The following is a 23,847-nucleotide window of genomic DNA, read 5'->3' as shown; positions in this document are numbered from 1 at the left end:
AACTGCTTGCCTCTGCCTCCTGAGTACTTGGATTTAAGGGGTGTGCCCACTATGTCCAGCTATAGTGTCCTCTCGATGGACTGTTCTATTGATCAATATGAAGAGCTCTTCCTATCTCTCTATTTTTGGTTTGAAGTCTATTTTGTCAGATATTAGGATAGCTATGTCTACTTGTTTCTTAGTTTCATTTGCTTGGAATACCTTTTCCCACCCATTTACACTAGGTGGTGGTGTCTGTCTTTGGTGGTAAGATGTATTTGTTGGAGGCAACATAAAAATGAATCCTGTCTTCTAATCCATCTTACTAATCCAATCTGTGTCTTTTTATTGAAGAATTAAGACTACTAATATTCAGCTAGTATTGAAAGTATATTGGCTTCTGTCATTCTGTTGACTTTAGTGTTTTTACTCTTGTGATTCTTTATTTAGACCTATGACACTTTTGTCACTTTTATACTTCTCTTGATACCAAGATATTCTTTCTATTGTCTCTGTAGAGCTGCCTTAGTGGCCATAAACTTCTTTAGACTGTTTTTCACATGGAAAGTTTTTTATATCACCTTTAATAGTTTTGCTGATATAATAGTCTTGTTTTACAGTTGTGTACTTTTAGAACTGTATTTCAGAATATGTTTTTAGGCCCTTCTGGCTTTAAAATGTCAACAAAATAATCATGTTATTCTGATGATCCTGCCTTTATAGGTGATTTGGTCCTTGCCTTTGCAGCTTCCAATACCCTTTCTAACTAAAATATGTTGTTTGGAGCTTATTTTCTTATCCTACCTATTTGATATTCTGTAGGTTTCTTGTATCTCTTGGCATCTCTTTCTCTAGATTAGAGAAATTCTATTTTATTGAAAATATTTTCTGTATGGAGCTGGAGATTTGGCATAGACCTTAAGAGCACTGGCTTCCTTTCTAGTTGACCAGAATTTTATCTCCAGTATCCACATGGTGACTCAAACTCTATAACTCCAGTTCCAAGGGATCCAATGCCCTGTTCTGGGTTCTATGAGCACCAGGCACACATATGATACACGGATATACAGGGAAAATACCCACACACATAAAATAAATTTGTAAAGAAAAAAATCTTTTTATGCTTTTGGTGTGGTATTTTGTTCATAATTCAGATTTGGTGTTTTCATGGTGTTCCAAAGCTTTCACATGTTCTATCCACCTTTTAGAAAGTTCCTCGTTGATCTTAACTGTTTGATCCAGTCCTATATCTTCCAGCCCTTATGCTCTGCTTCCTACAAGATCCATTCTGTTGGTCAAGATTTCCGTGGGGCTTTAATTTGGCTTTTTGAGTTTGCCATTTCCAGCATCCTTGGCCTGGTTTTTCTTCAGCAGTTCTTTTTATTGGAGTCAGTGTTCATTTCTTAGAATGACTTAAATTATTCCATTTAGCTCTTTGTTTTAAAGTTCTCCTGAAACGCACTCATGTATTCTTTAAGCTGTTTGAACATAGTTACAATTATTCTTTAAAATTCTTTTGTCTAGAAGTTCAAACAAATTAGTCCCATTAGGAGTCAGTATGGAATTAGTAATCTTTAAGGAAAACATACTGTTTTTTTTTTTTCATGTTATTTTTGTTTCTGTGCTGGGACTTGCCCATCTGGAATTAATATGTTGGTTAAATTTTTTTGTATTTTTGTTGTTTTTATATTCATATCCCCTATATTCTTCAGTGATGGCATTTACACTATTTATGAGAGAACTAAGTTATAGTAAAGCTGAGATGTCATTTCCTTTGTGGGGTTGGTATTTCGGCTTTATCTGAAATCTTCCTATTTGGATCAGGTGTTGTCCTGTGTCAGCTGGTACCTCCTGTCTGGGTCTTCAGCTTTTGCTTTGAGTTCTGGAACTCCCCAGGTTCCAGTGGGCCTTACTCCAGATCAGCACCTACCCTGGGTCTGCATCTTGACTGAAGCTATTTTAAGAGATAGGACTTCCAGAGAACCTGTGGGCCTAAACTGGAGTGAGATCTAGTCCCTTAACCTGAGTTTGAAGCTTCTGAGGCTGCTGGAAATCTCACAAGCCCCAAAGAGCTTCAATCCTTCTTCATGACTGGTTTCTTCCTAGTCTTTAACAGTCCCAATTCTGTTCCAAAGTCCAAGATCTCTTCTGAGACTCAAGGTACTCTGTGAACCCCTATGGCCAAAGGACAGGTTATGTACTTCCAATATATGTAATGATACAGTGTAAGCATTCCTATTTCACATAGGAGTGGGAAGATAGGAAGAAAATACCATTCCAAAGCAAAACCATTTGTGTCTCTATCTGGCATCTGGAAGTCTAGGTGGCATCACCTGGGCTCCTTGGGCATCCCTACCTCTCCAGCTCTGCTACCTGCAGCACATAGAGACATATTTTTGGGCCAACTCCATTCCATGCTTGGTCTCCAATATGAATTCTACCATTTAATCCTGTGATCTTGGTGAAGTGACTTAACCGCTTGGTGCCTCATCTTCACCTGTGATGAGAATGACCCTACCTTCTCAAACTGTTACAAGGAAGGAACTAGTACATGGCAAACCCTCAGCACAGTCTTCTTGTCGTCTCACTTGGCACACTGTGACACAATTGCATGCCGTTCTGGTTTAGCAGTCCAATAACATTTTCAGTATGGCCTGCCTCCTACTTCATACCTACCCCTTTCCTTGATATCCTGGGCCAGGACTGAAGTGGCCCGATGCAAAGCACTTGGCTAGTACCCAGTCACTTACGTGGCTCATACATCATCCTATCAACAGCCTCTTGCTTGTTATAGTATTCAACAATCCTGAACTTGAAAAAAAAGTGAGCATTAGTGGAGTTCAAAACTCAGCTTCTTACTACTGTTAAAGGATGATCTAAACTGGGCAGTGGTGGCACACACCTTTAATCCCAGCCTCCGGGGAGGGCAGAAGCAAGCGAACTCTGAGATCAAGGCCAGGATGTTCTACAGAGCTAGTTCTAGGACAGCTAGGACTTTTACATGGAGAAGCCCTGTCTCAAAAAAAAAAAAAAAAAAAAAAAAAAAGACCTATCCCTTGTTCCTCACTTCCATCAAACATCAGGTTTCAGCTCACATACCCAAATTTTCTCCAAGTAATGTGGAACATAAGTCGGGGGTTACAGTATTTTACCTGGTTCTATGGAATTCCTAAGGATAAGAAGCCTAAATTGATAGACTTCATTCCTCAAATCCTAAGGCAGCCTCTGTCCATGCAGGCAGGACTATCTTTGACACATCTGAATTGGGGGAAGACAGCATGCATGTTTCTTCTTAGTAGTGGTTGTAACACGATTAAAAACCCAGAGACAGATATTGGGGTTCAACCTGAAGGTTAGAAAAGCAAAACAGCCAACCACTGGCTCTTTCCTCTACCTCAGTCCAAAATGGAGATCCTGCCTCCAGGAATCCTCAGAATGAGACTTTCCTAAGCAGCTAAAAAACAACGAATCGTTCCTGCATACATCCCATTCCCACTCTCAGAGCAAAACAGTAAGTCCATTTATTATAAAAAAAAAAAATGATTAGGAAATAAAGGTGCTTCACTTCTGGAAATACAAGTGTTATTGCAAGGCGATGGTACTGGGTGCATCTCTGTGACTGTTGTGTCTGGGAAGGCTCTGGTGTGCTGGCAACTAGTGCAGCAGACCAGTCTGGGAGTGAGGCACCCTTACTGTACAGCATGACGGAGTTCCCACCCTGGAGAGGACCCCCTGCTGCACACCCTCTTCCAGCAAGCAACACAACTCAAGATGCAAGCAGACCTCGGGATACTCCCACACTAAATAGTTTGCAGCTCTGAATTGACAGTTGGGGTCCAAATTCCATAGGAGAGACAACATTGATATGCATTTGATGCCCCTGACCCCATCTCTTCTGCTCTGTCAACAGTTCCCTCTGACCTAGTCTGAACCATGGCCAAACAAAACAAAATGGACTACCAGTGCCTCTGCCCATGTGTGGACCCTAGATCCCATTAGAATGCAGCATACAAGTTGAGGGCTGAGTCTGAGGACACCTACCCAGACCCTTAGAGCAGCTATGCTGGTCAGGGGCCACAGTGGGCATGGCAGCTCTGGCTCATTGGCAGCACTCCCACAGGTGCCTGAAGAATGCCTCGCCTTGCTCATCACTGAAGCACTGCAGGCAGTGAGGACACTGAAGGTCGCCCTGACCTCTGGGGGCTGTGCAGACATGCCCACCCTCTGCAGGCAGTTCCACCTGTTGGGACCCAGGCCCAGGCCTCCAGCCACCAGCTGCCACATGCTCCAGTGCATCCATCTCTAAGTACTTGGCAGTTTTGTTCCCCGTATGAATCCGACAGGGTCCTGGCTCCCGGGAGTCCTGCTGAGAAGTCAGAGACAGTTTACTACAGGCTATGCTAGAAGCCACAAAGCCTGACACTAGGGTCTCACAACTGGAGACACACTATCTCAGAGTAGAACTGAAATCCCATTGCTTTGTTTCTTGCTATACCACAATGCCTCGCTTTCATCAGACCTCAGGTCTCGGTTCACACACCACAAGAGTTTTCCAAGTAGTATGGAACAAAGGTCAGGAATCAAGGTATTTTACTTGGCTCTCTGGAGTTTCTAAAAGCTTAAATTGGAGACCTCATTCCTCAAATCTTAATGCTTCTTAATGCCTAGACAAAGGTACTGAATGAACAACTGAAGAGCTCCTACAGGTGCTTGGTCATTTCATGAAAAAACAGGTCTGAGTGAGATTTTCTCCCCTTCTAAAAAGTGGAAAGCCTGACTGGAGCCCCCAGCCTCAGGATATTCACTGAAGGAAGTGACCCAGATGTCATGCCCCATACCACCAGAGTGAGAGAAACAAAGCTGGGGGGTGCTGTAGGTGGCAGGACATAGCCAGGGAACAGGCAGACTTAAGTCCCACTGTACCTCAATATAATTTGAAGTGCTAGACACTCAGAGACCTACAGTGGCAGCCTTGAGTGCACCTTTGGCATGGCCTGGCACGTGTGTTCTACACAAATGCCACAAAGCACTATGGGCAGTAGTACCCATTGCTACTTGTATGGGAGTCTTAATCTTAATGCTTTTACTTTACATTTGCATTTGGATTTTTCTCAGAAGGACGCTGTCTTATCACTCAATGTCAGCACCGCTGTCTTGTGGTTGTTCCCTTGGGTAGAGCAACAGCAGGAGCTTGAGGGGCCACAACTAATACAAAGGCCCTGGTTCCCACCAGAAATCTAGCCTTTGAGGGCTGATCAGGAACCCCTCGGAGAGCCTGGCTTGGCGGGCATAGAACTGGTGTGGTCATTCCTCTGGCACGTCCCTGAAAGGCTTGACTGTGCTTTAATGACCTTAGAGTCACTAAACAAAGGAACCATGTTAGAAAATATCCCCTTCCTGCCCATGGCTTACAGCTGCCTATGGCCACACCACCCTGAACAAGCCTGATCTAGAACAGGGGATGGGGAAACACCCACACTCCACCATATAACATCAAAAGGACACCAAGGCTCTGGGGAGCGTCCTCTATGACTGCTGTAGCCCTCTGGCACACCCTGTTGGCCTGTGGACTTAGGAGGGACACAGGTTTCCAACAAAACCCCTCCATTCATTAAAACTGGTGCTTGCATCAGCCCCCTGATGTGAATTTAGCTCAAGGTGCAGAGGAAGGGAGGCAGAGGCTGATGAGGTCTGGCAGCTGCTCAGAGCAGAACAATGCGGGTGGCTTTCACAGATCCCTAGTTCCTCTTACATCTTACTGGGAAGGAGAGTTTCAAAGTCAGTCCTGCCTTCTCGGCTTACTGATTCCAGAGACGCCTCTCTTATTCAAGCTATGTCAGGACAGGAAGTTCTCTGAGGGAAGCCCAGTGTTTATCCCAGGACAGAAGAGTTATGGACACTAAGTGGCCAAAGTAACAAACCTTCCCTGGGAATTTGCAGAACATGAGTCTGTCTGGGCACAGCTTCCATGCTTGAGAGACTTCCATTGACAACATACACCAGCACTAAAAACAGGTGGCGACAGGCCCACTGGCTGTCCTGGAGGACCTACCTCATTTAGTGCTTGGGGTCCATGTCACACCTCTGCAACATTGTAACTAGGGTCTCTACCTCAAAGATGACAGACACTTAACAGAACTGCCCATAAAGCACCTGGGGCCTGGGATATACTTACGTCCCATGGCAACAATAAGCAGGGAGACAGGAAGGGCCCCAGAGACAAGGAGCCTTTATCAACACAGACCACCATGCCAACATCCACAGCTAAATAAAGTATCGCAAAGCGGTTTTCTATGGTCACACCCTAGGCCCAGGAGAGGTTACTCTGCCCAGAGCTGGGAAGGGCCCATCACTAACAGTTATACATCTTTGAAAACAAAGAGGTTCAAAATTCATAATAAATACTAATTCAAATGGGGGAGAAATTCTCTTGTGCTCTTACCTGTCTCTGGGATGCTTGCGACATCAAAGACATGACCTTTTCTTCCAGTTCTTGAATCCTACTATGAGCTCGTTCCCGATCTGCCCTTTCAGATTTGAAGTCATCCTTGTAAGCAAGAATCTGAGAAAAGACAGAATGCTCATTTCTGCTCGAGGAAGGAGAAGTCCTTACCTGGCTTCTCCCGCTACTCCATGACTATATCCCACCCAGTGCCACCTAGCCTTTAGCGGAGCTGTCCCAAGACTACGACCACTGCCTGTGGTGTCAGCTCTGCCCAGAGCCTGAGGACACCTGCTGCTCTAGCATCTGCACTCGCTCCAGCGCGGTGTCCCGGGCCATCTTCACAGTTGCCAGCTCCTGTTTTGCTTCTGCACAGTCATTTATTTTCTCTTCCAACTGTCTGTTAAGCCTGGAAATCTCCTTCTTCATCAGCTCAGGCTCGGGAGGGACCTGCTGCCTCTTTAGCTGTGCGTGTAACCCTTTCACATACTCATCCCTACTGGCATCATAACGCTGCCACTTGGCATTGAGGTCTTCGACCTGAGAAGACAGAACCAGAAGACATGTTTGCTCAAGCTAGCATGGAACCGTGATTATCAGCAGTAATTTATGAAACTACTTCCCTTTCCCTTGGGTAGCGGGAGTTCTAAGCCTACCAGGGAATCCTGATACATTATAGTAGTGTCCATATTAAGAGTCTTAAACAGATGTGAACTCGGTGTAATTTTCCTGCCTTAAAAACTACTTCCCAGAAGCAGAGTAAGAAAAGAAAACCCAAAACTCAGGGGGCAGGGGCTCAGTCAGTCAAGTACCTGCTGAGCAAGCATGAAGACCCAATTTCAGATGGCCAGCATCCATGTAAAAGCTGTAAAATCCATGCACGTGTCTGTAATCTCAGTGCTGGGCTAGTGCACACGCACTCAAAACTACTGGATGGCAATTCTTACAGTTCTTTTATTGACTATTTAATCTGGAAGGACAGAGGAAGTCAGGATCTATCCTCTGTGGCAGAAAGATCAGGTCCCTGGAGACCCTGCGTATCAAGTTAAAACAGCCAGGGGGCAGAAGCCATCTCCATGCACCAGCTAAAGAAAAACCTTCATTTGCCATTTTTCAAGGTTAATGTTCCTCTCCAGTGGAATGTCAGACACTCACATGAGTCACCTTCTGCTTTAACAGTCGATTTTCTTCCTGTAACTTCTCAATAATGCTCTTGCCAGAAGCATTCCTGCTTGTATGCCCTAGCTGCATAAGAAAGAGACGAAGAGAAGCCATGTCACGCTGTGTGTATCATGTACAGAAAAGGAGAAGAAGTCAGAGGCTGAGGCCACAGCTGCAGCGTAGGAGGGGGTGACTCTTGATGCAGAAGTAAAATAGATACAAAAACAGACTTGGAAGTCCAGCTCCTCCTAGACCCACTCCCCGCTGAGGGAGGCCGGGAGACAGCAGAGAGTCTCTAGGCATGTCACTCTTGACACCACCCTTGTTCCTTCCTACCTACCAACACGAGCTATTTGTGTTTTAAATATTCTGGACCTAAATATTCTGTTGTCGTCCAGTCTAAAGAATGAGTACCCCAGCTGTAACAAAACTTCCTACTGCCAGAGCTTGCTTACCGTCACAGGCAATAGGGAGGACAGGGACATAATTTTACTCTCTAAAAGAGACATACCTCTGCTAGCATCCAGGAGGCTTTCTAGGTCTCCGACATGGGCCTGGCCACAGAACCATCTTGCCTCCTTCAGACTCGTCAAGACAGAAATCCTGCCTCGAGACAAGTGAACTAATCTGGATGAAGCAAGCTAACTTGTGCTTCACACAGGGCATTCCCTCACAGAAGTCACACGCCAAACTAACCCCTAATAGCTGCTGGCCGACCCAACTGTAAAGTCTGATAAAACTTTTCTGGGGTATACTCTGTACCCCAGAAATTCCAGGCACTGAACAGTACAGAGGACTGTAAATCACTGACATTAGTTTTAAGAATTCCCCTTGAATGACAGGAAGTGCATGTCCTAACCCTGTCTGCTGGGAAGCCCCAGATGACTCAGCCAAGTCCAGGGCTGAGAAGTGATACTGACTTAAGAGACATGAGATGCCTGTCTGTCACAATCCAGCACCCACCTCAGGCTGATCACAGTGTGAGGCTACTTCAAGATCTTCAAAGGGAATGATATAGTGATACAAACTCAGACAAGAGACCCTACCACCTCCTATCCAGCCACGAATACAGCTGTGCTCCTCCCTGGGTGATCTTGTGAAATCCAACTGAGATGGGTGGTTCGTGACCAAGTTTGTTTCTCTCATGTTAGAGAAGCTGTTGGTTATTGTTTGTCCCCTTTCCTCAGAACACACAGTTCCATGAACACTGCCATAGCCTCAGAGAACTGCCTCGAAAGGAATGTGCCCTAGTGGCCCTGTGTGGGGCAGTGCACATGAGATAGAGACTCAGTCTGCTCCACTGTTGTGTTCAGAATCGGAAATGTTCCCCAAGGCGCATGGATTGAAAGCTTGGTCCCCAGCTGATGGCGCCACCTGCAGAGGCTACAAAACCTTTAGGAAGTGTATCCTAGCAGTCAGGAGAAATCACTAAGGACATGCCTTTGAAGCTGATACCCTGCCCCTGGTTTCAGGGTCTCTCTGTCTCTCTGTCTGTCTCTTTGTGTGCTTCCTGGCCTGTCATGATGTGAGGATCCTCTGCCACGAGTTCTCATTGCCATGAATTTGGCCATGCCATCCCTACCATGTTAGACTGAAACCCTCTCTGAAGTTGTTTCTGTTGGTGTCGTAGTCATAGTAACACAAAGGTCACACATACACCCAGTGGTAACTGAGGCAAGGTGTGCCATATGTACCTGTTTCTCTGTCAGCTCCACACTGGTCATTACCACCTGGCAGCAGGAAATGAGGTACCATGCCCAGTACCTGGCCTATATTGAGGCTTGGTCCCATGCTATTCCTGCTCAGGAGCACTCTGGTTTGCGAGATGCATCTTTTCCCCATGACTACCTTATGGGCGCCAAAACCTTGGTCATGCTCCTCTCTTCCCCCAAACCGTCCTAGCCTGGAGGCACAGAGGGCTCTTCCTGGGTCCCTACTGCAACCTGGACCTTCTGTCACCACTTGCTGTCCACCTCACATAGCGTCCACATGGAGGTCATGCTTTTGAGGCATGAAGATATTCTATGTCATGTGATAATGAAGAAGTTACAGCCCTGAGGGTGGCAGGTCTCCTAGCTTATGCGAGGCCATCTTGCTGGCAATAGAAGTTCTGGCTCTTCATAAGGCTTGTGGGTGGATCAGCTCTTACCCCACAGATGCTTGGAGTCTGCAGAAGGCTGATGCTCACGGCTCTTCCAGTAGCTTTAGGCCAGGACTCTGCATATGTGGCATGTGGAGGCGTTGCTCCTCCTTAGCAGTATCGCCTAGATCTGCCTCAGTTTCTGTTTGTTGACTATACATGTGATAACATTTCTTGCAGGCAGCGCCTCTATCCCCAGCTCTTCCTTCCTATCCTCAGTGGCACAAAAGACCAAAGTGCCATTGCCACGTGCATGCAGAATCAGCTGCAGACAATGCTGGAAGCTGGGGAGGCAGGCCACTCAAGTTTCCTGCCACGCCTTCCATCGGATCTCTCCAGATAAGCTCTGAGAACAGAGTGGGTTCTGTGACACCCGTGTTCTTGGCGACTGCACAGGATTAAAGAATGACAGGCAACAACTCTCACCACACCAGAGTCTTCACTTGCGTTAGTTACTGCCTACCTCGTCAGCGCTTTTCTGCCCCACGTCTCCCTGCGCGTGCTGTCGTTCATCCAGACACTTGGCCAGATGCTGGCACATGTGGGCAGTGGCAGCCAACGTCCTGCGCAGTTGGTGGGTCTCATCAGTCAAGGAGCGGCACAGGATGTCGCTAGCGGCCCTGGCTTGTTCCTTCTCTGCCACAGTTCTCCGAAGCAGGACGACTTCCTTCTCTCGCTCATGCTGAGGCTGGCTCATCAGCTGCTGCATCTCCCTCTCTTTTTCTTCTAGTTGCTCAGTAAGTCTCTCAACTTCCTGACAGAAAGTAATTTCAAAGCACAGTTTAGGTGGGTGTGGCGACACACTCTTTTAACTACAGTAGTGGGGAGGCTGAGGCAGGAGAATCAAGAATTTGAGGCCAGCCAGAGAGACCCTGTCTAAAACTGTAAAGGAAGACAGGCAGGTTTAATAGTTGTGAAAATGAAAGCACAGAGTGAATAATGAAACAATGTTCAAAAGCAGGCAGGATAAAACACACCTGAAGCCCAGCACTTAGGAAGTAGGAGTACAAGAAGTTCTGGCCATCCTCAACTATATAACAACTTTGAGGACAGTCTGGGCTACGTGAGGGGAAGAAAGCAAATGTACTAAAACAGGAAACCTGGCAAGGATAATGTGTCACTAGGCACCACTCGCCCTTTGGGCAGGCTTTCCAGAAAATAATATAGTTAGCTGGTGTGGACTATTACTTTAACTATGTACAGATTGTCACATTTGTTTAACCAGGCAAAGACATCTTACGTTTGTTTACACTTGTAAAGATGTAGTACTTTGGCTGCCTAAGGCACCTGATAGGTCTAATAAAAAGGTGAACGGCCAATACCTAGGCAGGAGAGAGATAGGTGGGGCTGGAGGGCAGAGAGAATAAATAGGAGGAGGAATCTAGGCTCAAGAGAGAATGAGGGAGAAAGAAAGGGAGATGCCTGGGGCCAGCCAGTCAGGCAGCTGCCAGCCAGCAAGACAGGGAGAAAGACTTACAGAAAGAAGGTTAAAAAGTCCTGAGGCAAAACATAGATAATGAAGAGAAACAGGTTAAATTATAAGAGTTAGTGGTAGCTGGGCAGTGGTGGCGCACGCCTTTTATCCCAGCACTCGGGAGGCAGAGGCAGGCAGATCTCTCTGAGTGTGAGGCCAGCCTGGTCCACTAAGTGAGTTCCAGATCAACTAGGGCTACACAGTGAGATCCTGTCCCAAACAAAAAATAATAATAATTAATAGAAATAGAGTATTTTAGCCAGATGGTGGTGGTGCACGCCTTTAACCTAGCACTCAGAAGGCAGAGGCATGTGCATTTCAAGTTCTACAGAGTAAGCTCCAGGACAGCTAAGGTTACACAGAGAAATCCTATCTTGCAAAACCAAACAGAAAGAAAAAGAAAGAAAGGAAGGAAGGAAGGAAGGAAGGAAGGAAGGAAGGAAGGAAGGAAGAAAGAAAGAAAAAGAAAGAAAGAAAGAAAAAGAATTTGAAGATATCATTAGTTCATGTGAGGTCATGCTGAATTAGAGTGTTTGCAGATATCATTAGCTCACGTGCAGTCATACTGAGTTAGGAGCACTGTCCATCTGAGACGAATTTTAGGCAGATGCACTCAGAAGAGAAGGCCGTGTGAAGACAGGCTGGAGCGCAGCACCTATGCGCCACAGAACACCAAGGACTGGCAGCCACTACCAGAAGCAGAGGAGGGAAAGAAGGACCTGGCCCCAGAACCTCAAGGGAGCAGACACCTTGATCTGCTGCTTCTAACCTCTAGGGCTGTGAAGAGATTACACTTCTGTTGCTTCAACTTCATTTGCGGTGCTTAGTTTAGAAAACTAATATTGCCAGGCAGTGGTGGCTTTTAATCCCAGCACTTGGGAGGCAGAGGCAGGTGGATCTCTGTGAGTTCAAGGCCAGCCTAGTCTACAGAGTGAGTTCCAAGACAGCCAGGACTATGTGGAGAAACTTTTTCATGAAAAATAAAAAATAAAAAACCAAACAAACAAAAAGGTGGATGTAAAAGCTCATGTCTGTAAATCCTAGCACTTGGGGAGCTGAGGCAGGAGGACTGCCAAGAGTTTGAGCCAGCCCGTTCTACCTAATGAATTACAGGCCAGCCTAAAATATCGTTATTTTATTTTTTCCACACATGATCTCTGTCTGTTGCTCAGGCTAGCCTCAAACTTGTGGCCTTGGGCTTCCAATGTGCGGGAACTACAGGTCCTTAAATGGCAATTTTGTTTAACTTTGTTTTGTTTAAGGCTTTTTCTGGGGCGGAAGAGATGGTTCAGTGATTAAGAGTGTTGAATGATCTTCTAGAGGACCCTGGTTCAGTTCCCAGCACCCATATGGCCCCTCACCATGGTCTGTAACTCCAGTTCCCAGGAATCTGACACCCTCTTCTGGCCTTTGCAGACACCAGACATGCACAGACATCCGTGGAGACAAAACACTCATACATATAAATGATTAAAAAACAAAACCAATTGTCTCTAGGTTGCTCAGGAGTTGAACCTGAGCCCAAGCTTGGACTCCTGGGTGCTGGGATTGCGCGCAGAGAGCAAGTAGCGCAAAGTACGAAGCCGAAAGGACCGTTTTTTAACTTTCTGGCCTTAAAGTTGTACTTTCCCGCTTTCAAAGACTCCTCAAACATAAACAGCACAGGATGCAGGGTGAAGCAGTCTCGACCAGTCCACTCTACAGAGGAAGAAACAGATTCACAAAAGCCAGGGATAAGCCTAAGCCATGTCCAGCAGGAGTCCATCCTGTAAGCCTGGGACCTTGTCACCGTGATAAACGAGACACCAACCATGTACAAAGACAAACTTGAGCTATTACTCTCGCCTTATAATTTTATTATTATTGTGCATGTGTGTGTGTGTGTGTGTGTGTGTGTGTGTGGTGTGTGCGAGTCTATACATGTAGGAATCCGAGGACAACTTTCAGGAGCTGGTTCTTTCCCACCACCCTGGGTTCCAGGGGTCAAACAGGTTGGCCAGGCTTGCACAGAAAGCACTCATGCCCACGGGGCCATCTCACCAGCCGCTGGATTTTTTAAAACATAAAACATCTGTATTGCTTGGTATTTTTTTGTTTGTTGATTGTTTTGAGACAAAGTCTTTCACTCTAGACCAGTGGTTCTCAACCTTCCTAATGCTGAGAGCTTTAGTGCAGTTCCGTATGCTGTGGTGACCCCAACCATAAAATGATTTTCACTGTTAATTCATAACTGTAATTTTGCCACTATTATGAATTGCAATGTAACTATTTTTGGAAATAGAGGTTTGCCAAAGTGGTTGCGACTGACAGGTTGAGAACCACTGTTCTACACAGTGTTGCAGAACAGGTAGAGAAAAGCAGAAAGGAAAGGAGGCTAAAGAGCCAGGATCAGGCAGGGCCTGTGAGGCCAGCTTCTAGGATAACAGCATGCAGGCGTACAGTCACAGGCCACATGGTGAATAGCACCATTAACCCAAAAATATTATCTGGAAGAAGTTTGAAAAATCATCCACCCAGGCCTCAAGTTGCAGGTGGATACCATGGGGACAAGCTTCGGCCTTCTCCAGACACACTGGGTACACGTCCCTTATCTTCAGTATTCTCTGTGGAAGCCCTCAGTGCCTTCCGGTCTAGTGTCCCTGTAGAGATGGCTGATGTGGCCATCAATGACAGCAATCTAACAGACCATTTGCTTTCTGCTGTAGTTGGGGTTTTGTTTGTTTGTTTGTTTGTTTAGACAGGGTCTCACTCTGTAGACCAGCCTGGCCTAGAACTCGCCTGCCTCTGCCTTTCCAGGGGATGAGAGAAGTCCACTTTAATGTCCAACTGCTCTGTGGGTTTAAGCCTGCCTTGTTACTTCGGTGAACAAAGGGCCTTGGGGTGCGAGAGGTAATAAACCTCTGTCTTCCCACAGTCTGTGACCAAAACGCCCTCCCTCACAAAATTGACTGATGGGTAGTCAAAACACATCCACTTTCATGAACTGCTAAGTCACCAAAAGGATCCTTGAAAATGGAAATGACAGGGGCTGGAGAGATGGCTCTGCAGCTGAGAGCCCACGCTGCTCTTACAGAAGACGAGTTCAGCTCACACAGCCTATGACTCCAGCTCCAGAGAATCTGAACCCTATTCCGGACTTTGCCAGCGCTGACACTCACATGACACACAGACCAAAACATACATACACACCTTAAAAATAAAAATGTATCGGGCTAGAGAAATGGCTCGGTGGTTAAGAGCCCTTGCTGCTCTTGCACAGGACCCAGGTTCAGTTCCCAGCACACACATGATATCGCTCACAACCACCTGTAACTCCAGCTCCTTGGGATCTGATGCCCTTGTCTGGAGTCTATGGGCACCACACAAGTATATTATACATGAGATGAAGTAAATCTTTTAAAGAAAAAAAAATCTTTTTTAAAAAATTAAAAATTACAGACACCTTCCTTCTACATTCCCTAGACCAACTTGGGGTCCTGACAAGGCCATTACCACATGTGGCCCGCTGACCTGGTACACCCCGAGACATTTCTGCTCCTGCCCCTCTTCCGGTCACCTTCAGCAGACATGCTGCTCACTCTGCTTCAGCCTTTGTTATCCGTTTTGTGTCCACAGAAAAGTCATCAATGTCTTGCTCTTCTGTGTGTGTCTGTGTGTCTGTGTGTGTCTGTGTGTGTCTGTGGGTATTTGAGACTGCCTTGCTATGAAGATCAGTCTGGTCGCAAACTCAGCTCCTCCTGCCACAGCATACTAAGTGCTGGGGTTAAATGGATGTGCCACCAGCCACCCTAGCTCAGAGCCTAATATTCTTAGCTTCATGGCTGCTTATGCCCTACACATCCCATTGGCATGTTTGAACCATTCAAGGTGCAGTTTTTACATATGGACTATGGTCTAGGACACGTCTGGAATCTTCAAAAGGTTTTCTGTCATATATAATGGAAAGGGGGTCCAGGAAAACCAACTCTTGGACTGAGTGGAGAAATCACAGATATCACAAGGAAAGAAATTCCTTTTTCATTGCATCTTAACCGCTAAAGGTTTACACAGCTGTACAGTTTTCTTTGGTGTTAGCATTTTAGGAAGAGACCTTGTGGTAACTCCACTTTGAAAAATTTATCCTGGCTTTGACCTCCATTGGATTTTTTTCTTTTTTTAAGTTTTTATTTTTTAAAATTTATTTATTTATTTATTTGTTTGTTTGTTTGTTTGGATACAGTCTTGCCATGTAGTACAAGCTAATCTCAAATTGTGGTCCTCCTGCCTCAGCCTCCTGAGTGGCTAGGACTGTAGGCATACTGTGTATTACTCTGCTTCTCTTTGGAATTCTTCTGAATCAAGCCCAAAGCAACTATGATCGAAGCTGTATGTTGTTCAATGTTTCCAGTGCTGTGCAGATTTGATTACCCGTGGTATCCTGTCCCTTGTCATCTGCTTGGGAGACTTTTTTCCACTTTGCTTTCTAGGAAGTATAAAGCATGCTCTCTTGGAAATCTAATTTGTATATACTCTTGTTAAATCAGTTCCCTATAACACAATTTATTTTACCACATATGCATAATTATATTAACCATTTCTTTAGTGAAAGACACACGCAACTGATCATTTGTTTCACTTTGCCATTTTTTTTCTTCTTTAAGAACTGTGTTTATGCCTGGTTGTGGTCGTGGTGCACGCCTTTACTCCCAGCACTCAGGAGGCAGAGGCAGGCGGATCTCTGTGGGTTTGAGGTCAGCCTGATCTACAGAGCAAGTTTCATGATAGCCAAGGCTGTTACACAGTGAAACCCTGTCTCAAAAACTCAAAACCCAAAAATAAAAAGAAATTATGTTTATTTATTAATTAGTGTGAGAGAGACTGTGTGTGTGTACACAAAAGCCTGTATGCCTTAGTATGAATGTGGAGACTATAAATAAACAATAAGCAAAACCCTGTCTCAAAAAACCAAAAAAAATAAATAAATAAACAATAAGCAAATAAATAAATAAATAAAAAGCTGGGCATGGTGGCACATGTCTTTAATTCTAGCACCCCTCAGCAGAGGCAGGTGGATCTCTGTGGATGTGGAGCAAGCCTGGACTCCATAGTGAGTTCTTGTCAGAACTACATAGTGAAGCCCTGTCTCAAAAAGCCAAAATAGAGTTCCAGGATAGCCAGAGGTACAGCGAAACCCTCTGTCTTGAAAAACCAAACCCCTCAAAAAAGCCAAAATAAATGAATAAATAAAGTCTAAAAGATAAAAGGAAATAGGCTAGCCTCAAACTCACAGAGATCCACCTGCCTCTGCCTCCCAAGTGCTGGCATCAAAGCTGTGCGCCACCACCGCCCAGAGCAGCTTTTTATTTTTATGTTATGCATCTGTATGTGAGTATGCATGTGTGCATTTGGGTAACTATGGAGTCCAGAAGAGGATGTTGAATCCCTTGGAACTGAAGTTACAGGCTCTGGTGAGCCTCTTGACGCTGTGATCCAATCTTGGGTCCTCTGCAAGAGCACTGCATACTCTTAATAGCTGAGCATCTTTCTAGACCCACATGTTTGATTTTACAGTTAAGGCCAGTTGCGGTTGCTTTCCTTTGTTACAGATGGAGAACAAATGATTTAAAGCATAACAATGCTGCATTCACTGGTAGAATTCAATGGCAATAAGAATCTAAAGTGCTCCTGTATCTGCATTGATTTGACAACTGTATCTGCATTGATTTGACAAGCACATGGCCTTTCTAACATTTGCCAAAACTGTGCTCACACAGAATGTATGACATTAGTTACTGTGGTAGCTCGAATGAGAACGGCCCCCACAGGCTCAGATTTGAGTGCTTGGCCCCTCATTGGTGGAATTGTTCTGGGAAGAAATGTAAGGTGTGGCCCTGTTGGAAAGCCTGTACCAGTCACTGGGGGTGGGGGTGGGGTTCTTTATCGCCTTCACCAAGCCCAGTCTCCTCTGTCACCTGCCTGTGGACCAGGTGTAAGCTCTCAACACCACTCAGCACCATGCCTGCCTGCTGCCTCTCTCCCCACGATGGTCATGGACTCGCCCTTGAAACTGTAAGCAAGTCCCCAATTAAATTCTTCCTTTTATCAGTTGCCTTGGTCATGGTCTCACTATAGCAGAAAAGTAAGACAGTTACTAGTATGTAGCTATAGACTGTACTTCATTAATAACTAATGTATTACATTAGTTACATTAGCCTCACCCTGTGCATACCTCTGCAAACCGCATAACCAAAGACTCTACATCACAGAAAAACTATGCTGAAATGAAAACGAACAGGATTGTTCAGAGTTTTTTGGAGGGTTTTGTTTTGTTGGGGGGTTTTTTTTTTTTTTTTGGTTTTTCAAGACAGGGATTTTCTGTGTAGCCCTGGTTGTCCTGGAACTCACTTTGTAGACCAGGCTGGCCTTGAAATCACAGAGATTCATCAGCCTCTGCCTCCCAAGTGCTGGGATTAAAGGCGTTCGCCACCATGGCCCAGCTTGTTCAAAGTTATTTTAACAGGGTAACTTTTGATACATATGTTTACTGATACACTTGATCTTAGCCAAAAGGCCGAGAAGCAATATATGTTTACTGATAATACATTAGTCAATTGGTTTTGGCAGATTTGAGGAGCCATGCGGTAGTTCTGTAATATTTAAACTCACCACAATGTTAGCAAAATTTCCTAAATAAAATGGCAAGTAATTCTTAAAATCCCCAAACAAAACCTGTATGTCAGAGGACGTAGGACCACAGACTGTTCTGTCTGGGGCCTCTAGAGAACTACAAATAAATCCCAGTTGCCTCACATGGGTGCGTCTGCACTGAACACCAATGGCCACCCAACTGCAAACGTAGTTCTGTTCTGATTGTGGGGAGCTCCCTTACCCTAACTGCTCCCACTGATATTTGGTGACAAATTCTGGGTTGTCTTCAGATCTCCACTCCATACTCATCTGTGGCTCCTGATGTCCACAATACTAAATTAGTGGCACAGTCCAGGTGAGCTCTACACTTCCCTCTTGCTCTGTTTTACAGCCCTCCTTCCAGAAAGAGGGAGAAGTGGGGTGGGGAGACGTCCGATTGCTTTGGTGCTTCAAATACGGACAGAAAACAGTGACAGCACAATATAAAGTAATCTGTAAAATAAGGATCAGCTCAACAATGCCAAGTATAAATAAATGTCTTCGCAAAGGAAGAACAGGCAAAGGTCTTGCAAAAAGCATATGGGATTATTTTATTATTGACTTTATTTTTCAGATACTCTGAATTTTACCATCAAAAAATGCATTCTTTTCTCCCTCTAAAATCTTGTGGCCAGGCCTGGTGGCAAAGGCCTGTACCATCTACTCGGGAGACTGAGGCAGGGGGATCCAAAGTCAAGCCCTAGCTGGGATTCACAGTGAGTTTACGGTCAGTTTAGGTAACTTAGTGAGACCGGGTCTCAAAAGCAAAAAGAGAGCTGGAGATGCGGCTAAACGGTAGAGTACTTGCCTAGATGTGTGGGGCTCGAGGCTCAGTCCCTAGCACCGAAGAGGGTGGGGACAAAAATAAATCTGGCTGTGGGGGTGAAATCGTGGGAACAAACATTACCTTTGGCCAGCTACTCTCCTTTCAGCCTACCTTCTTTCCTGGGAAAACCAGGATAGCCGTGGACCAAATGCAATAGCATGCCAGTTATCCCAAACATCGGGGAAGGGCGTCAGATTTACAGATAACACTTGCAGGAAAAACATTTCCCTTGCCTCAGTTTTGTGTGCTTATGTTATCTCACAGAAACCAAATAACACCAAATGACAAGGAGGACCAAAGAACACACAGATTATCAGACACTTGGCAGGCTCTTCCTATCACTTCTCCCAATATAAATACTAAAAGCTACCAATCAAAGACATGAGTCTTCTCTCTGAGCTCCATCCCTTGAACCCTATGCATCTCTCAGGTCCCTAGCACCCCACACAAGGTTCAGAAACCCACATTCCACAGACGACCTCCCTAACACAGAATACCCAAAACCTGCACTCATAACCCAACACAAACACACACTGGAACATTCCCCAAAAAGCAATGCCTGTATGTCCCTGAGAGCCTGTAGTGTCCCTCAGAACCCTGCACCCACCCCTGAACACCAGCCCTCCTCAGAACTCCACCTCCTTCAAACCTGGTGCCCTACTGGGATGGTCTGAATAAGAATGACCCCAACAGGCTCATGTGTCTGCATGCTTACACACCAAGGAGTGGCACCATTTGAGAAGGATTAGAACATATGGCTTTGTTGGAGAAACTGTGTCACTTAGGGTGGGCTTTCAGGTTTCAAAAGCCCACAGCAGGCCCAGCGTCTCTCTCTGCCTGGGGATCAGAATGTAGCTCTCAGCTACAACTCCACAACCATGCCTGCTTGCAAGCTGCCATACTCCTCACCATGACGATAATGGACTAACCCCTCTACAACTGTAAGCTCGCCCTCAATGAAATATTTTTAATATTTATAAGAGTTGCCTTGGTCATGATGTCTCTTCAAAGCAACAGAGCAGCCTGAAAACAGCTACATACCCCTTTGGGGTGTGGAGCACTGACTGGAGAAGCTCACTACCAACAGAACCATGTATCCAAGACTACCTCAGTACCTCACGCTCCACAGATCCCTGTACTCCAGGGTCCCTCCTGTTCCTCGGATCCACCACACAGACTTCATGAGCAAGTTTCACTCAGCTGTGCCCCTCAAAGTCGAGAGACCCGGGGGTCGGTCCCAAACTTATCCCCATTATATGTCCCTCAGAACTGCTCATAACCTGAGCCCCTGTGGACCTGGTACTTCTCAAATGTCCGCACCCCTAACACCCTGGTGCTCACCAGAACCCCGTGCCCAAGAGACGCCTGCTCACCTCTGTGCGTGACATCCCTCGGGAGCCTGGACCCTCCAGACTCTCGCCCTTTAGACCCCAACCCCTAAAGGTTCCCTGCGCCTCAGATCCCCGCACCAGATGCCTCACATCCTCGCGCCCTCAGATCCGCGCGACCCTCGGGACAGGACTCGGTGCCTCCCGAGGCCGCTGGGGCAGCAGCGCTCGCCCACCCGCCCCGCACCTGGCGCAGCTGGGTCTCAGAGGCTCCTTCCTCCCGTCGCCGCAGCTGCTCACGGAAGCGCTCCACCTGATCCAGAAGCGCGTCCACGAGTGACGGCGCCGTGTCCCCTTCCAGAGCCGCTAGGCGGGTGCGGAGGCTCGCGATCAGGGCGTCGCGCGCGGCCAGCTGATCCTGCAGGCGCTGCAGCTGCTGGCCGGCCTCGTGGTACAGGCTACAGAGCGCGGCGGCCGCGGGCGGGGTGCCGTCCCCAGATGACATGGCGGTGGACTTTCCTGGGGACCCGGGCACCACCAACTTGTGAGAGTAGCGGGAGCGACAGCCGGCCTTCCCGGAACTTTTCCCGCCTCGCCCCGCCCACTCCCAGGAGCCTAATCTGTCCCGCCCACTGCCGGGAGTCTGACTCCGCCCCCGCGCGCAGCTGGCACCGCCCCCTCCCACTCTGAGGCCCTACCCTGTCTTGACGCACCAGCTCCGTGTGAGAGGCTGTCCCGCCCACTGTTCTAGGCTCTTCACGGCGGCCCTATCCCTCCGTCTGAGGAATTTTCTCCGAGTCAAAACCAGTCTGCGACCAGGGGCGACCAGGGTTTGGGGTTCGGTTTCCTCTGGTACAGCTGCTGAAGGAAAGCAAAGAAGTCAAATGACTTCAAACATCGGACGTGGAGTGTGGTCAGGTTTCAGTGGCTGGGCTCCTTCCTCTTCAGGGACTTGGCATGTGTTTCGTCACGTAGGGACACGGAGCTCAGAGAGGACTTCCCATCCAGAAAGCATGGGAAGAATGCAGAGCCAGCCACCAGACCCCAGGGTGCGCCTAAATTCGAGTTAGGACGGCCTTAATGCTAGAAGCTGTTCTTAGAGCAGAAGACAGGAGGGTGCTGGCCCCTTCCTTCCCGCAGCCACCATACAAACGGTGTTTTCCCACTGGGAAATGTCTCCTCCCCCAAAGATCCACAGGGAGGATCTTTCAAAGGCTCTTTGCTAAGGTCTCATTGGGGTCCCCTCATATGGGGATGCATTTCTCCTTCTTTGCTCGGTCTCCTACGCTCATCATCCTGTCTGTTCCAGCGGTGTGAAAAGCTCTGGCTGAGCCTGCGGAAACTCACCCACGTGCAGCATCAAACTCAAAGCAAAGTCAGACCTCGACAGGCATTTATGGGATGAACACCGGGAGCGGAAGACCCGGCTCACCTACCATCAGCTCTTAGCCCTCAGAGCCAAGACCCCTGTTCAGAAAAGAGAGGTCCCAGCTGCTGCCTTCCCTACCTGGTAGGGGTGTTGTGGCACTAGAGAATGGGTGTGTCTCAGTTTCTTTTCCATTGCTGTGACAACCTGCCACGACCAAAGCAGCTTACAAAGGAGAGCTTTTAATGTCCAGAAGCGTCAGATGCTTAAAGCTGAGAGTTCACATCTTGATCCCCAACAGGAGGCGAAGCGCATGCTGCAACCTCGAAATCCCTCTGCTTCTCTTCCAACAAGCCCACACTTCTCTGAATCCTTCCCAGAGAGTCCCACCAACTGGGGCGCAAGTATTCTCATTCAAACTGCTGCAAGGCCCGTGTTACAAGATTGTCCAGCACATTCAGTGTTAGGGTCATGCAGGGAGCATCTTGATTGACAGAGGCAGTGGTAGGATAAAGGGAAAGTGGGGAGGGGGTACCACACTGAAGAACCCTGGCCCAGGGCTAATTTGTGCTTTTAAGTTCTTCACTGTTACGGCTGTGTATAGCCTGGGGTGGACCACTTAAGTTCTTTTGAACCTGATGTGAAAGGCAAAATAGACGTCAAACAATCCAGAAACTTCCAACACACTCTGAGCCACATGGGTTTGGAGTTTGAAAGCTTTGATTTCTTTGATTTTAGGTAGGTACACATAACTGAGGTGACCAACCTCTAAAAAGGAGTCCTCTTCCCAGTATCCATGCATATGGATGGGGCAGGTTCCCAGACAATGAGCTGTACTTGACCTCCATAACTGAGAGGACCCTGGGGAAATGGGGGCAGGTGACCTCCACAGCAAAGTCGTGAGATGCAATGTGTCTATTGAGTTGCCCAGCTCTGCACTTCAGTGAAGGACCCAGTTTAGAACCCTGACCCCAGCAAAGACTCCGAAAGAGTCCCAGCTCATCTGTGGCTTCCATCTCAGAAGAGCCACTATACCACATTTCCCAGGTACACTGCTCCAAGGCTCCTGGCAAACTGCAAAGCAACAAACACAATATCGTTTCAAACTGCTAACACTTGGGAGGCTTCTTAAAAAGGTGTGAGGGGGCTGGAGAGATGGCTCAAAGGTTAAGAGCACTGACTGCTCTTCCAGAGGACCTGGGTTCAATTCCTAGCACCCACATGACAGGTCACAACTGTCTATACTCCAGTTCCAGGGGACCTGGTACCGTGGCAAAACACCAATGCACATAAATTAAAATAATTAAATAAAAATGCAAGTGAATGTGTGTGTATGAGTGTGTGTATGTGTGTATATATATGTATTATATATGTATATATATATATAATGTATGTGTGTGTATGGAGGTCAGAGGTTGATGCTGGAGTGTCTTCCACTCTCTCTTCATCTTATCTTGGGAGACAAGGTCTCTCACTGAACCCAAAGCTCACAGATTAGCTACTCTGATTGGCCAGCAAATTCCAGAGATCCACCTATCTCCACCCCCTAACTCCAACTCCCATCCTCCTAACCCCAACTCCCATGCTAGGGTCACAGATGTGTTTGGCTGTGCTTGGCTTTTCATGGGTGCTTTGAATCCAAAATCAGATTCTCAGGCTCTCTGCTGCACATCCCTGGGCTGTCCCTCCAGCCCCCTTGAAGATCTTTTTGGTTTTGTTCTTTTTTTCTCTCTCTCTCTCTTCTATTTTGATTTTGAAACAGAGTTTCACATTGTAGCCCTGGCTAGCCTGGAACTCTATGTAAACCAGGCTGGCCTGGAACTCATGGAGATCCTCCTGCCTCTGCCTCCCTAGTGCTGGGATTAAAGGTGTGTGCCACCACCGCCCATAATTTTTTTCCTTGTTTGTTTTTGACATAGGGTCTCACTCTGTAGTCCAAACTGGAACTCACTTTGTAACCAGGCTGGCCTCAAACTCATGAATCTTTCTGCCTCAGCCTCCTGAGTTCTGGATTACAGGTAGAGCAACCATCCCCAGCTATACTTGAAACCCTTTGTCAGCATACATTAGCAATTGACGTTCAACATAGGACTCCTCTGGGGTATCTCTCAGCCTCACAGAACAAGTCAGTTTCTAGAAATACAGAGGGAATGGCCATTCAAATTAAGTATGACAAAGTTCACCAAATTTAAGGGAAAAACTTTGGGTTTCTGAGATCTTGGGGACTTTGGAACTGTAGATGAAGATTGCAGAACTCTAGGAACAATTACCTCCTGTGGCATGGTTAAGAGTCTCCAACTTAACACAGGGAGCTCCCAGCCTTTAACTGAAACTCAGCTAGTGAGCCTAGGCCCCAGAAATCCATAGGTAAATGTTATTGTTGTCGTTTGCTTTGGGAGGTTTTTTGGGGTTTTTTGGTTGTTGTTGTTTTGTTTTTGTTTTGGGGTGGTTTTTGTGTTCTGTTT

The 23,847-nt window shown here is 46.6% G+C and overlaps 1 protein-coding gene and 1 pseudogene across 2 annotated transcripts; both read right to left on the bottom strand.

Moving 5' to 3' along the window:
- Nucleotides 1-3,477: 3,477 nt before the first annotated feature.
- Tnip2 (TNFAIP3 interacting protein 2) lies at nucleotides 3,478-20,596 on the bottom strand. Of its 2 annotated transcripts, none has more exons than XM_038317719.1 (6): nucleotides 20,264-20,596; nucleotides 10,186-10,476; nucleotides 7,577-7,666; nucleotides 6,713-6,961; nucleotides 6,422-6,541; nucleotides 3,478-4,345 (listed from the first exon to the last, which is right to left on the bottom strand). In XM_038317719.1, the coding sequence occupies exons 1-6, from the start codon at nucleotides 20,519-20,521 to the stop codon at nucleotides 4,079-4,081; spliced, it is 1,275 nt and encodes a 424-aa protein (XP_038173647.1). In that variant the 5' UTR covers nucleotides 20,522-20,596; the 3' UTR covers nucleotides 3,478-4,078. The 2 variants fall into 2 exon arrangements, with proteins under 2 accessions (XP_038173647.1, XP_038173648.1); XM_038317720.1 differs by having other exon boundaries at nucleotides 3,478-4,342.
- Nucleotides 17,593-17,758, bottom strand: LOC119806162 (annotated as a pseudogene).
- Nucleotides 20,597-23,847: the final 3,251 nt, after the last annotated feature.

Source organism: Arvicola amphibius, chromosome 1 (genome assembly GCF_903992535.2).
Source record: "Arvicola amphibius chromosome 1, mArvAmp1.2, whole genome shotgun sequence".
Classification (NCBI taxonomy): Eukaryota; Metazoa; Chordata; class Mammalia; order Rodentia; family Cricetidae; genus Arvicola; species Arvicola amphibius.
This window is presented reverse-complemented; position numbering and strand designations above follow the sequence as displayed.